The sequence below is a fragment of the Radiomyces spectabilis genome (assembly GCF_025331425.1).
Source record: "Radiomyces spectabilis strain NRRL 2753 chromosome Unknown BYT42scaffold_3, whole genome shotgun sequence".
Classification (NCBI taxonomy): Eukaryota; Fungi; Mucoromycota; class Mucoromycetes; order Mucorales; family Radiomycetaceae; genus Radiomyces; species Radiomyces spectabilis.
Genome location: NW_026251928.1, coordinates 1,447,591 through 1,461,200, shown reverse-complemented (window position 1 = coordinate 1,461,200; position 13,610 = coordinate 1,447,591). Strand labels below are relative to the sequence as shown.

General features: G+C 43.3%; 7 protein-coding genes across 7 annotated transcripts; 3 read left to right on the top strand and 4 right to left on the bottom strand.

The window, feature by feature from the left end:
• Positions 1-2,123: 2,123 nt before the first annotated feature.
• Positions 2,124-3,551, bottom strand: BYT42DRAFT_560241 (S-formylglutathione hydrolase). The gene is made up of 7 exons (XM_051567220.1): positions 3,222-3,551; positions 3,101-3,148; positions 2,916-3,025; positions 2,811-2,846; positions 2,696-2,746; positions 2,469-2,633; positions 2,124-2,406 (listed from the first exon to the last, which is right to left on the bottom strand). The coding sequence occupies exons 1-7, from the start codon at positions 3,472-3,474 to the stop codon at positions 2,221-2,223; spliced, it is 849 nt and encodes a 282-aa protein (XP_051426296.1). The 5' UTR covers positions 3,475-3,551; the 3' UTR covers positions 2,124-2,220.
• On the bottom strand, positions 3,552-4,643 carry BYT42DRAFT_642694 (uncharacterized protein). Its single transcript, XM_051572589.1, has 5 exons — positions 4,508-4,643; positions 4,274-4,441; positions 4,175-4,205; positions 4,016-4,112; positions 3,552-3,931 (listed from the first exon to the last, which is right to left on the bottom strand). Exons 1-5 carry the CDS (start codon positions 4,611-4,613, stop codon positions 3,608-3,610), a joined length of 726 nt encoding a protein of 241 aa, XP_051426295.1. The 5' UTR covers positions 4,614-4,643; the 3' UTR covers positions 3,552-3,607.
• Positions 4,644-5,024: 381 nt separating this feature from the next.
• BYT42DRAFT_592390 (uncharacterized protein) lies at positions 5,025-6,085 on the top strand (the record flags this gene model as incomplete). The annotated part of the gene is made up of 5 exons (XM_051570612.1): positions 5,025-5,064; positions 5,124-5,246; positions 5,316-5,462; positions 5,534-5,851; positions 5,922-6,085. The coding sequence occupies 5 exons, from the start codon at positions 5,025-5,027 to the stop codon at positions 6,083-6,085; spliced, it is 792 nt and encodes a 263-aa protein (XP_051426294.1).
• A 64-nt stretch (positions 6,086-6,149) lies between these two features.
• Positions 6,150-8,212, bottom strand: BYT42DRAFT_236716 (26S proteasome subunit P45). The gene is made up of 6 exons (XM_051562645.1): positions 8,104-8,212; positions 7,985-8,035; positions 7,816-7,915; positions 7,261-7,700; positions 6,597-7,190; positions 6,150-6,519 (listed from the first exon to the last, which is right to left on the bottom strand). The coding sequence occupies exons 1-6, from the start codon at positions 8,104-8,106 to the stop codon at positions 6,385-6,387; spliced, it is 1,323 nt and encodes a 440-aa protein (XP_051426293.1). The 5' UTR covers positions 8,107-8,212; the 3' UTR covers positions 6,150-6,384.
• A 306-nt stretch (positions 8,213-8,518) lies between these two features.
• Positions 8,519-8,950, top strand: BYT42DRAFT_611521 (ino eighty subunit 6; the record flags this gene model as incomplete). The annotated part of the gene is made up of 2 exons (XM_051571514.1): positions 8,519-8,681; positions 8,751-8,950. 2 exons carry the CDS (start codon positions 8,519-8,521, stop codon positions 8,948-8,950), a joined length of 363 nt encoding a protein of 120 aa, XP_051426292.1.
• A 111-nt stretch (positions 8,951-9,061) lies between these two features.
• Positions 9,062-9,799, bottom strand: BYT42DRAFT_543776 (uncharacterized protein; the record flags this gene model as incomplete). Its single annotated transcript, XM_051565716.1, has 5 exons — positions 9,062-9,112; positions 9,183-9,282; positions 9,351-9,530; positions 9,587-9,704; positions 9,769-9,799. 5 exons carry the CDS (start codon positions 9,797-9,799, stop codon positions 9,062-9,064), a joined length of 480 nt encoding a protein of 159 aa, XP_051426291.1.
• Positions 9,800-11,847: 2,048 nt separating this feature from the next.
• Positions 11,848-13,610, top strand: BYT42DRAFT_560229 (uncharacterized protein). The gene is made up of 2 exons (XM_051567219.1): positions 11,848-12,269; positions 12,357-13,610. The coding sequence occupies exons 1-2, from the start codon at positions 12,188-12,190 to the stop codon at positions 13,385-13,387; spliced, it is 1,113 nt and encodes a 370-aa protein (XP_051426290.1). The 5' UTR covers positions 11,848-12,187; the 3' UTR covers positions 13,388-13,610.

Here is a 13,610-nt window from a genome sequence, read left to right as displayed (position 1 = left end):
CATCAGAAGAAAAAAAATTGGAGAAAAAAAAGAATTGATGCTCATGGTGGGCCCTTTTATTGAATCCAAACCGAGCCACACTTCTTGTAGCTCAGACTATAAGAATAATGAAATATCTATTCAGTTACGAGATACGATAAAGTACGATTGTCTGACGGCAAGGTCAAGTAGCTGTCAAAAAAATCTGTAGGCTATGCAAGGCTTTCCCGATAAAGTTTTTAAGGTAGTACAAAATTAAGGTTTGTATTACCATAAAAGTAATTTTTCGTGGAGCTTTTTTTCATTTCCATATTGGGAATCGAGAAGATCCAAGGGATATCCGATTGTTGGGCTTCATCAAAAAAAAAAAAAAATATTGGAAACAATGTTCGATCGGGTTCTTTTTGTTGTATTTAGCCTACCGTTCATTGATGTCAATACCATCTCAGTCACTCCTGAATATATTCATCCAAGTTTCCATTGTCGTTCCTTTTCCGTACAATCTCGGACACTGTACTCACATCACACAGTTTTGTTGCAATCGCCAATCTCATGCTTTATCGACCATACCACCATATGATACCTTCCCATCATATTTTGTTCATCCATTACTGTATAAGACGATTATAGCTTGCCGGATACCGATGTTTATGAATCATATGACTACTCATCATGAAAATAAGAACAAAGAATTCATCTACAGGTTCTATTCCTTCTCTTTGTATTTCGTGTGTATTTGGATATTACACGAATATTGTGGTCTCCACCAGGTGATGACAAACAGAAAGAATGTCAAGACTTACGGAAAGACGGATATCTTATGTCAAAGGAAAGATCGAATGATTGATCTTTGCCGGGTATATAATTGATCATGATGAATACGACACCGGATCCAAGGATTTTAAACTTTATTGAAGGCAATAATCATGTGAATGTTGGTAGAAAAAATGGCTCCCAGAAAAATATGCATAATTTTTTTCGCATGGTTTATGATTCCATGTTTCAAATTGGTGCTCATTACTGATGCAAAGTGCACTGGAGTTGACAGTTTTTCTCTTTCCATTCTTGCTTTCTTATTCTTTTTTACTATTTCTAACTGCTCCTTATTTATGCCTTATGTCTCATCACGATCGTAATGGAAAAAAGCGCGCGACTCCGCCTTCACCGTCTGGTATGGAAAAGGAATTACTCGGGTGGAATGAAAAGCTGTCTGAGCATTCGTTATAGTTGTAGACCCAAATCCAACCTCCTCTGATGACGATTTTCAGCCACCGCTGATCCCAACTTTTAAAATCAAGGGCAAGTCAAAATCGCTTCATCCAAAGAAGAAAACGAAGAAAAGCGATAACGACGGTACGATGAAAAAAATAAAGCCTTTGTGCTCGACTTTCTAGCTTGATCATTACAATACTGAATCGAAATCATTGACTTTGACTGAAACTATACCTGTGCGCCACGGTAAATAACAATGATGACAATGATGTTATCAATACAGACGACTCATTTAGTTTAATTCAGCTGCAGGTTCTTCATCGTCTGTAAAGTCCACTGCGAACGACTCAATTCTAACATCCGAGCATGCGGATGCAGAAAGAACAGCAAAGCACGAAGCTCAAAGGTCTGTAAAAAAACAAGCGAAAAGCGAAGCATCGAATGCGAAAAACCCCATTTGTCCAACATGTGGCCAACCAGGCCATAGTCGATCGTCGAACAAAGCCTGCCTTAAATATAAACCGAGACGGAACACAACTAAGTATTAAAACGAACGTTTACTGTATCATCCAGGCATCTCATAAAATTGCGTGCAAGAACCAATGATTTCTCGATAACTTACAGAACGATGTGGCGCGGTCGCGACGTTAATATACGCCGGTTCACTTTTCGCAAATACCCTATTTTACGATGCCTCAAATGAAGATCGAACGAATCAGCTTTACACCATCGTACTATCTGCGTATTTTACAACCTTGATAACAGGCATCATGTAAACTCTTAAAATGTTACCTGTCAGTCATTAAGATACACACTGCAGCTTCAATGCTCAAATGAAAATTTGCATCTGTAGAGAGAAAGGAACTACTGAAAGTTGCAAAATGTCTTCTTGCAGGAAATAGAAAAGACAATGTTTCAAGAACAAGTCGAATGCGGAGTAAACAGGCAATCTTACAATGACTTGACATGAGCACGACTATTCATGTTTAGTGTTGGAATGTAGTCTCTCTTAATTTATTTAAATTGTTTTTAAGCTTTCAGAGCCTTGGCATGGTGAGCGATGTGATCGGCAATGAAGCTGGCAACGAAGAAATAGCTGTGATCGTAACCCTCCTGATAGCGAATATTCCATTCGTTTTCGCGACCCAATTCCTTGATCACGTCCTTCAAGTTTTCAATATTCAATTCACGCTCCAAGAACTGGTCGCTGGTACCCTAGTAACAAAATCGATAAGAACATGCACATGCATCATTCCCTGACGGATCTCACAACATACCACATCAATAAGCACATCCAGATGCACATCGGGGTGACGTTTCAGCAGTTCGACTGTATCGTATTCCTTCCAGGTATCTTGATTGGAACCGAGATAGTTGGAGAAAGCCTTGACACCCCAAGGACAATGGATGGGGTTACACACTGGCGAGAAGGCAGAAACAGACTTTGACGGAAATCAATGAGGAATGCTCTTTTCTTTTTTCAATTGGAAAAGCTATTTCTTACCTTGAACATGGTGGGGTTCTTGATAAAGATCTGCAAAGCACCATGACCACCCTGTATCCCAGATAAGAATTCGTTAAATTTGCCTCATCACATGCGGTTTCATCAAAAAATTTACCATGGAATGACCCATCACGGAAATACGAGAAGGATCCTAAAAGGAAAAAAATAAAGCAATGCATCAGTATCCTTACTCTTGATATTGTCTTGACAGCTGACATACAATAGGGAACGCTTCGTGTATCAAGCCTGGTAATTCCTTGACGATGTAAGAGTACATGCGGTAATGCTTGGCCCACTTTTCCTCGGTAGCATCCACATAGAAGCCGGCACCTGTCAGCAAAAACGTGGAATGTGAGAGACACATTTTGCAAAGAAACGTTGGCTGTTCAGTGAAATGGGGCTTACCAGTGCCGAAATCCCAGTGATCGCTGTCACCCTCGATACTGACTCCACCTATTGATTACGACAAGTGTCAGTTGTTTCCCTGCTGCTCATGATTGTTATGTATTTTTCTTTACAAACGTACGAGGAGAAGTATCGGGGGCTATCAAGGCCAAACCGTGCTTGGCTGCTTCAGCGAGTGCACCTGCTTTCTGAATAAAGTTATCCTCGTTGCAGGATAAGCCTGACAGGTAATAAATGGCGGGCACTTTGGCTTGGTCGGCTTCCTTTGGAAGAAACACATTGACCTTCATGGTACAACTCAATTGCTCGGAAGCATGTTCATACTTGACGATGTAACCGCCAAATGCCTTGTTACGAGAGATTTCCTTAAACATGACGCACTGAAAGGAATAGGTTGGACTCGCTCTCTCACTGGCCACGGCGGGACAGAAAACTTGACGTGTTACTGCCCCGCGAGTTGGTGAAACCCCATGAAGCTGAGTTTTTATTTCGAAAATAATAAGAGATTCATGATATGAATTGGGAACTGCTTGATGAACGCTGGGCGAATTCTTTGGCTTTTTTCATCTTTGAGCGGTAGACCCCAGTGGTGGTACCGAGAAGAAGTGTCGCTCCAAGGAGCATGGTGAGCAGCGTGACACGTCTTGCCGAGGGGGGCATCGGTTGTGAAAGATCGGCCAATTGTGACCCTATCCAGACCTCCAAGCAGACCTTGAAACAACTGACAGCCGCAGTTATCGTATACTGATAGAAGCTGATACCAGGCATAGTCGACAAGAACAGGTTGGATAGCTGCCAAGGGATCGGCGAGATCCGAATACAAACAATCATCTTTTTGTGCGTCATATGGGAAAACCCCCAAAAAATAGATATGTTAGTGCCTTTCCGGTTTTCGATTCATTGAAAATAGCGTACATGAACTCCACCGTATTGAATGGCCTGTTGCATACTTTGGTATCGTTCTTTATTTTTTGCCGACATCCACCGTGACCAATCCACGCCGTGGCATAATCTAAGAACGTGAACCGTGAGATACACAAGAAGATACAACCGCTTTAATCTACGGTGCCCTACTTGAAACACATCAAGGCACCAACAAAAGCGCCTATAGCAAAAGCATGCAGGTTCAGTCATTGGATCCCTATTGATGTGCACAGTTAAATTATATGTTACCAGAAATGGCCGGCAATAAGCCTTTGGAGAATCCATAGATATAACCGCACATGGTAACGGACAAAGTAAAACCGAGAAAAGGCGGTATTGAAGTAAGTAAAACTGCACCACAAAGTAGTATTGGGCTGTATGGTGTTGAACGTAAGCGGATAGCTATGGATTGCACATCTAGAAGCGAAGCAAGTTAAAGCATTTTCCAATAGGGCAGAGCGCGCTACCTGCAGTGACAATTACATTGAAGCAACGCCGTTTTGGAGTCGAAGCCGTTGGTGCGGCAAAACATCAGATACAGCCAGCCGCAAGCGATTATGGCGAGGAGAATGTTTCTTTTCAGATGCATTATCTTCAGGTATTTGGGGGGAAAAGAAAGGGAAACAAGGTAGAGAAAAACTGTTGTCACGTTTGATATTTAACAGCGTTTCATATACGAAGTAATGTCTCTTATTGCTATCTTTGGTCAATCCGACCGTCGATACAAAATACATGTGAATTTTTGTCGTCAAGTCAGTATTTGCAACCAAAGTTTTATTCAATGACGGTTGTTGTAAAAAATAGCGTATGCTCATAAAGCCGCCCACTGCCCTTGTTAATTCAATATCCGACTTGACTTTGCTCTTTCACTTGAATCGCTCGATCCCATGCGAGCTGCTATGCGTTTCATAGGTGAGAGTGCAGTAGAGGGTGTCTGTGGAATGATGAGAGTATTGACTCAATATGGAGAGTAGACATTGGTGCCAACTTGACGGATCCCATGTTCAAGGGCATCTATCGCGGTAAACAAGTCCATGCCGGTAATGTGCGATTCGTTGTCTGCGCTCTTGTACATGTACTCAGATTTTCGCTTTATCAGACGACACGGACTTGTTACTGCAACGTGCTATTAAGGCGGGTGTTCAGAAACTGATTATTACCGGCACGAATTTGGCGGAATCCAAAGAGGCCATTGAGCAGATTGAGCAAAGTGAACACAAAGGTACAGCTTCGTCTTTCGCTAGGCAGAAAATTCCTTGAAGGAAGGTTTGTCTCAAACGACATATGGTAGACATGTTGTACTGCACAGTTGGGTGCCATCCCACCCGGTGCGACGAATTTGATGCATTTGAGCAAGGCCCACAAGGTTACTTTGATGCTTTACTGGCAATTGCTAAACAACACGCCAAAGTCGTCGCCATTGGCGAGTGCGGTCTCGGTAATACACTGATCCATTATGATTCATGGATGTCTCGGCAAAAACTGACGTCTCTTTCGTTGCCGTTGCAGATTATGATCGACTTCAGTTTTGTGCCAAGGAAACCCAATTGCATTATTTCCAAAAACAGTTTGATCTTGCCGAAATAACGGGATTGCCCATGTTTCTTCACAACCGCAATACAGGTGGCGACTTTTATGACATGATTAAAACAAATCGACACAAGTTCAAGCATGGTGTAGTGCATTCGTTTACCGGATCCATCGATGAGATGCGTGCATTGATTGATCTCGGACTGTATATCGGCGTCAATGGATGTTCGCTGAAAACCGAAGAGAACCTGCAAGTGGTCAAGGAAATCCCAGAAGATCGTTTGATGATTGAAACAGGTCAGTCCGCCGCAGACATTATCATGCAGTCGACAGTGATCTAACACCTGCATATTAAAAATCAAAAAAGACGCGCCGTGGTGCGATATTCGGCCGACGCATGCTTCGCATCAGTATCTCAGCAAGATCCCTGCCGAGGAACAGGCATGCTATTCGCCTCCCAGCAAAAAGAAGGAAAAGTTTGAGCCGGGCTGCATGGTTAAGAGCCGATGCGAACCGTGTACCATCGGGTAAGTAGCAACTCTTTCTTCATTTCTTCCCTGCATCTTTTTCATTAAAACCACCATCCCTACTCCTAGTTCCGTACTGCATGTCATTGCAGCCGTACGAGGCGTCGATCCGCACGTATTATCAGAAGTCGTGTGGAACAACACATGCCAAGTGTTTTTTCCCCCAAGAGATTAAACCACCCAAATAAAAATCCATCCTACCACCAGCGTGCCGATAAAAGAAAATCTAAACCACTCGTTCTCGCAAAGATGATATTAAAAAAAAGACAACATGGATTTGGGGTGACCGGGGTTCTTCTACGCTTAAAGATACAAGCCTTCAGGCGTTCCTTCACTCTTTCTATACAACACCTTCTCACGTGCTTTACGGAAATCTTCCGCTACGACCTTCATACGACGTTCTCGCAATGCCAACAAACCGGCCTCAGTACAGATAGCCTAAAGAAAAAAAAATGCGCATGGGTCAGTTTTTGCAACTTTTTCCTCATTCTCTTGTTTTTGCGCAATAAGTATACCTTGATATCAGCACCGGAAAGATCATCCTTTGACATGACGAATTCTTCCAAGTCGACATCGTCGGACAAGGTCATGCGTGATGTGTGGATGTTGAAGATGCGTCGTTTGGTTTTTACGTCGGGCAGGGGGAATTCAATCTTGCGATCGATACGGCCAGGACGAATCAGGGCAGGATCCAAACTGTCGATTTTGTTGGTGGCCATGATCACCTTGACGTCGCCTCGTGAGTCGAAACCGTCCAATTGATTTAGCAGCTCCAACATGGTACGCTGAATTTCGCGTTCACCGCCCGATGTGGAATCGTAACGTTTGGTACCAACAGCATCGATTTCATCAATAAAGACAATGGAGGGAGCGTTTTCCTCGGCGACTCGGAACAGTTCACGCACGAGCTTGGGACCATCACCCAAATATTTTTGAATCAGTTCCGAACCCACAATACGCAAGAATGTGGCACTTGTTTGATTCGCCACGGCCTTGGCCAACAAGGTTTTACCCGTACCGGGGACACCGTATAAAATGACACCTTTCGGCGGCTTGATACCCATTTCCTCGTACAATTCAGGATGCGTCAAAGGCAACTCCACCGCTTCCTATATGTTGTTTTCACACAAAAATTAGCCATCGGTAGCAACAAGTCAATTTGATAAAAGGAGGACTTGCCTTGATTTCTTGAATTTGTTGTTCCAACCCACCGATATCGGCGTAGGATTCGGTGGGGGCCTTTTCAAGTTTCATGACACTGACCATGGGATCGGTATCTTCACCCAAAACACCGACGACGGACATGGTTTTATGATGCAGCAAGACACTGCAACCCGGTTCTAGTAAATCTTTGTCGACAAAACTCATGACGGAGACGTAATATTCTGGCCCGGTGGACGAAGACACAATAACGTGGTCATCGTCAATGATTTCTTCCAACGATCCTACACTCATGGGAGATCCACGAAGATCATCGACACGTGTTCTTTCTTCTTGATCCTTCTCCTCTTGAGGCTTCAATCGTTCTTGATTCTGCACGAATTCCTCTTCAAGGAGTAAATAATCTTTGATACGTTCCATCTTGAGCATTTTCAATCGACAACGTGATGTGGGGAAAACTAGTGCAATTTAGATGAGCATGTCATTGTCGATGCGCCATTAAATAAATAGATAGCTAGCGCCCCGCATCCTTATGAAATGAACGGGCAAGCGAACGAGCGAGTGACAGCCTACCTTGTGGTAATTTGGTCGACGTGTCGGGTCCTCTCTTCTTCTTTTTGCCCACACGCGTGGGTACGGGAGGTTCCCACTTTTTCTTTTTCATGTCTTTATCCTTTTTTTTTTTTTTTTGGTCTAGTTAGTGTCTTCTGTCCATTGGTCTCTTGGTCCTTCCTCTTCTTACCTTGTCTTTTTTGTTATCGTTGCCTCGCGGCATTCCGGATTGTGAGTTACCCTGTAAATAGACATCAATTTAGCAGTCGTACATTGGTTTTTAGAGAGCGTATTGGGATGATAAAGTACCATTCTGCTATTCTTTGTTCTTTTTTAGATAAAGAGAAAAAGGAACAGTGAGGTGCCGAAGCGGTTATTAATTGAACGATTACGTTGCCCGCGTGCAATTTTTGGGAATGTCGTCAGCGCGACGCTTGTGACTGTCTTTTTCAAGCTGTTCCGTCCTAAATTAGGTCCGCAGGGTGCACGAACGAGGTCAGTGAAGAGATCGTTTTGTGCATTGAGTAGACCATGTAAGTCATTGGTTCCCATTCACGGATTTTTTTTGACTATATGACTGACGCTAATAATTTACATAAAGGGCTGCAAAGAAATCGTCATCAAAAAAGGCTAGCAACAATAAACAAAAGGTACTTGAGTTCTTGGTGCAGACAAAAAGTGTGACGAATAGCTGAAAAATGAACGATGCCCTTAGGCTACGCTCATGGAAGAGGATGTAGAAGAAAACACCAGTGGACCTTTGAATTTGTTAGTAGCGCGACGTTCATTTAAGAATAGCAACTACGTTGGCCCGAAAAAGTCGAAAAATCTTAAACAAATTCTGGCACTGGAAAAGACGATGGATTTGGCCATTGATATACCAACATGTAAATTAAAACAACTGCAAGCCGCCCGTGATAAGTCTTCACTGGTTTAATCATTCCCAACTTTTGTAGATCAAAACATCGAATGTCCCCCTTCAATTTTACCGCAAAAGAAGTATTGCGATATCACTGGTCTGGATGCGCGATACACTGATCCGAAAACTGGCTTACGATATCACAATGCCGAAATCTACCAATTCATCCGATCCTTGGGCGTACCAAACGTACAAGCATATCTGGCCAGCAGAAATGCAGCTGTCGTGTTGAAATAAGTTGCCTACCACCCTTTTTCCCTCTTTTCTATCCTACATTCTTTTAACCTTTCCATGACCATCTCCAAACACATCTTGATAAACGCAAATGCATACACTTTTTTTTCTTGTCTAATCGTCGGAATCCATCCGATGCGGTTCGTCTTCTGCGTCGGAATCGCCCTATATAATAGGAAAGTACGATTAGCAACGTCCGTCCCGGCAGGGTGGTCTGGCTGGCACGCTCTCGTACCATTTCATAGCCTGCAATGGCTTGATCAAAAAGTCCTTTCAGATCATCATTCTTTGGAGGGACCAGTTGCCATGGTGCGAGTTTATCGCGATTCTCGATTCTTTTAAGAAAAAAAAATACTAGGTTAGATGCGCTTGCAGTTAAGAACGACAGAATGGAGTGTTGTACCTGGGATCCGCGCCGGCGTCTATCAGAGCGTCCGATACCGCGAGAGCAATAAATGGGTCTTCGGTGTATTGAACAGCGTAATGCAAGGGCGTGTTGCCTTTTTTATCCTTTGCATTGAGAAGCGCCGGTGTAGCGAATGGGGTCAAAAATTCGATGCAACTCAAGGCACCATACTTGGCTCTAAACTACTGGATGAGATAAAATTGCTTTCCGTGTGATACCACCACACCGCTTACGCGTAATGGAATACGGAGCCTCCCGCCTCATCCTTGAACTGAATATCGCCGTCTTGCAGTAGCAGATCCGCCAGCAAATCGTCCTGATCGTTTTCGCAAGCAGCCAGCATGCGTTCATCTGTAGGCCAGGAGCATGTGTGAGAGTAGAAACGAGAGAGGCTGAACTGTGAATAAAGACTTACTGACTGTAATGGCGTCGTTCGTGTCTGTCATTGTCCAAAACTGAAGCTATGCGTCCGTTCATTTTTTTTCCCTTTTTCTCTTGTGCTCGCGCCCCGCAATGGCAAGTCACATTATGTCACCCACGGAAATTCGCATCTTGTGAAGCATGAATAGGTATTAGGAAAGCTGTTGCTATAAGTTCACAGCTCGTTTAGGATCTTTTGGCGTCGTCTACGAAATGAAAAGTCACTGTGTAAGTAGTGTCTCGTATTCAACTGATACCCACTGCGCTGTGACAGTATGCCAGTATCTTGGCAACCTACGGGACAAGCAAGGTTGGTCTTATTTTTTACGTTTACGATCACTGTGCAGATGAGTATGAGAAGTCGTAGACCGACCGATAATCGATGGGAATGCAAACTTAGAACCCTAATTTAATGATTTCTAATTTTCTAAACTGACAGCATCACAGTAAACACTCCAACGTCCCCGCTACAGTAGCTGTTGCGCTTCGAATTAAGACAGACGCGCTTGGTCAGGTTGATTGCAAAATGAATATTCGGCTTTTCTGATCACCCACTCTTTTTTGATTGTCTCCATTGCCTATTTCATTTGCACCGTTGAACAGTTGCTTGAGCTTGTTTATCAAAGCTGTGTCTCTAACATTTCTCTCACATTCAGTCAGCAAAAAGATACTACACAAATTTTATTTTTATTCACTGGTCGATGAACAGATGCGACACGGCAAAGGCTTTGTAAAGGATCCATGGTCACACTCAGAGACTGTTGTGGATGCATAGAACTGAGGGGTGAAATTCCGAAAGGCCAATAATAATGGACGAGCATGAGCAAGAAAGGGTGAAATAAAATTGACAGCTCCGCCACTTTTTGGCGTCCGACGGCTTGGCAACAAGAGACATAATGAATTCATCAACTGCAACTCAAAAAAACGAGTAGAAAATATCCGTCCAAAAAAAGAGAGTCTTCCTTCATTAAGCTCAGAAACATCATTTTAGCTGATGAAAACGGTCTCTATAAAATCACGCACTGGTGTGCGTTTAGGTCGTTGACAGCGGGCGGCATAGGGTCACTTTTTCTTTCTATGGCGTTGAATGAAATGGGGAGATATAAAATGTGCGTTTATGTGCAGTTGGATACTAACGAGGTATCTGTAAGAATGCGGAGTTCTCGAAAGTGATAATAACTTTGAGCATACCTCCAAGTTGCACAAAATTGAATCGTCCATCATCCAGGGGTACTCTCAGGCCGCAAACTTATTGGGCTGGGTTCAAGTATCATCAATGCCGGAAACGTTTTGGACAGAGAACTGATCAAGGACAAAGTGAATATGGGACTCCACTTCTCCCAGCGACCCTAAAATCCATGTGATTAATGTCAGGAATTCCTGATATATCTCTTCAGAGTCATACCGACCGTGAAACTTGTATAAAGAAAAGAAAAAATAGGGCCACTACAATTACAGTTGGCTAGTCAAGACAACGGAGAGGAGCTAAAAGAAAGAATACTGCTTATCGAAAGATAGATTGCATCGAAATAATACATACTGCATCTCAAGTAATATAAACTTCATATTGCTATTTATAAATCAGTGCCTGTAACTGAAGCTGGTCGAACACCAATGTAAACATGTTTGAGAGTTTGCCTTGGGCCGGGATTTTATTGCTGATATCCATCCGGGCACCTCATTTTTGGAGCCGGAAGTCACTGAGATGTGTCTGAATACTTGATTATATTTTACTTTACAAGTGGAAAAATATCACTGAGATTGTCACAGAGCCAGAAATTGGCAGAGATTTATCAACGTTTTTTGTCACTGTCATTGACCAATTTGTCACTGAAAAGAATGATACTAAACTTTATTGCGTTTTCACATTCCGGTGCCTAGGCTGTCTGGAAGCATGAATCACATTCGCCATTCACAGCCACCTTTTCCATGTTTAAAACTTGATAAATTATTGGCTTTTCACTCATTTTGTGTATCGTTACACGAAGATGGCCATGGTCCTCATGGACTTATTTTACACTCAACGGAGGTATATATAGACATCCACAGCAAAGAGACTGCTGAAAAAAAGAGGAATTGATGGAGAATAATCATTGATAAAAAAAAATGAAGGACAAGCTATGGATAAACTAGTCAGTTTCACGTGCAATCACTACAGCGACGGGTATACTTCAGGAGAATAGAGAGTGTGTTCATTCAAGTCATCCGTGCCATTTTCCAGACTCGCTTTTTGAACTGGACGAGGCGAGTTGGGCCGAAAATATCTTTCTCACCAAACTATCATCGGAATATCAATTCTGTCTTCCCTTCTTTTTTTATCCATTCATTCATTTTTCTGGGGCTCTCTTCCCTTTCCTTGTTCTTTTTTATCCTTTTTTTTTATCCTTTTCCTTGTCAACCGCTGCATTCTAGCCATGGACCGATATGGAAGACCCGATGCACGAATGTACCAGCCCAATGACCCGTATCGAGCCGTAAGGAAACCTCCCAGTCCAGGTAAAAAGCTTCATTCCCAACTGCATGCCTTAGCATGGCTCGATCTCATTCTTTTGCGGCTTTACTAATGCCCAGCTTTCTCAATAGATTCGTCCGAATCAACTGGCATTCCTATGGATTCCGACTTTATGCATTCCAGAACGGCATCGGATTCAAGCACAAGTCGGCTGGCCACGGGTGTTTCAGAATCAGCGAAAAATCAGGGTGATGTTTATAACAATTACGATTATTACGATCAAGATCCGTACGCTGTGCCTGCGCGTGGTCACCAAAAGCGGCAACATCGAAAACGAAAAGATGAAGGGCAGCGAGCCAATTCCTATCTTCCTTATTCCCACCATCGACGAAATCCCTACGGAGCCCACGAACCCGTCTACTTGGAAGAAGAACGATTGCCTAGTTTCATTTCGCCCGATCGAGACGGACCGGTAGGCTCGATCCTCCAAGACAACATCATCATGGACACCGTCGATCATTTGGATCCCATCGACGAAACCCAGAAATCACATCAATTGCTGGAACCGTTACCTTCAGGGAAAAAGAAACGACGGTGGTGCGGATTGCGGAGACGAACCATTGTGTACGTTGCGTTTGTGTTCATCGTTATTGTGGCGGTCATTTGGTATTTCGTGTGGCCGCGAGTACCGACGCTTCAGTTTCTGGATGCTGATCTGCGTGAGGAACCACCAGCCAAAGGCCCGCCTCCAAATTTTGAAGTACACCTCAAATGGAACATTAGTATGACCACCGACAATTCGGAAAATTGGGTGCCTACGCACATCAAAGCCCTCACCGTGGAAGTATTTGACGATAATACACAAGAGAAAATTGGCACGGGAAGTTCGGGGCCGTTGGTATTGGCAGCGAAGAAATCACAGACGATTCCCATGAACATCGACATTGATTATGGGCCCAAGCGGCAAGCCACCGACACGTACAACGACTTGTTGGGCGCCTGCTATATCTCCAAGCAGAGCACGGTGCCAGAAGACCAGGAAAACCTCAAGCAACAAAAACTCAACGTCATCTTCCGAGTCACCTATCACATCGCCGGCTTCGCTTGGACCACCACCGCTTCGGTTAAACCGGCCAACGGTTTTGCATGTCCCACAAAGTAACCAAAGATCTTTCCAGCCAAAAACCTGATACCCCAAGTCACCCATGTCTGCTTAATTACCAAGATTCATCTTTTCTGTACCTTTAATAAATCCATAAGCTGCCATTATTGCTTCTGTTTTCAGTTCTCTTATTTATTTATTTATTTCTTCCACAGACAACGTTGGAACTTTGGACAGAAGCAAGCAATATCTCTCGTGATGAATAAAAAATTTTGGCGTGATG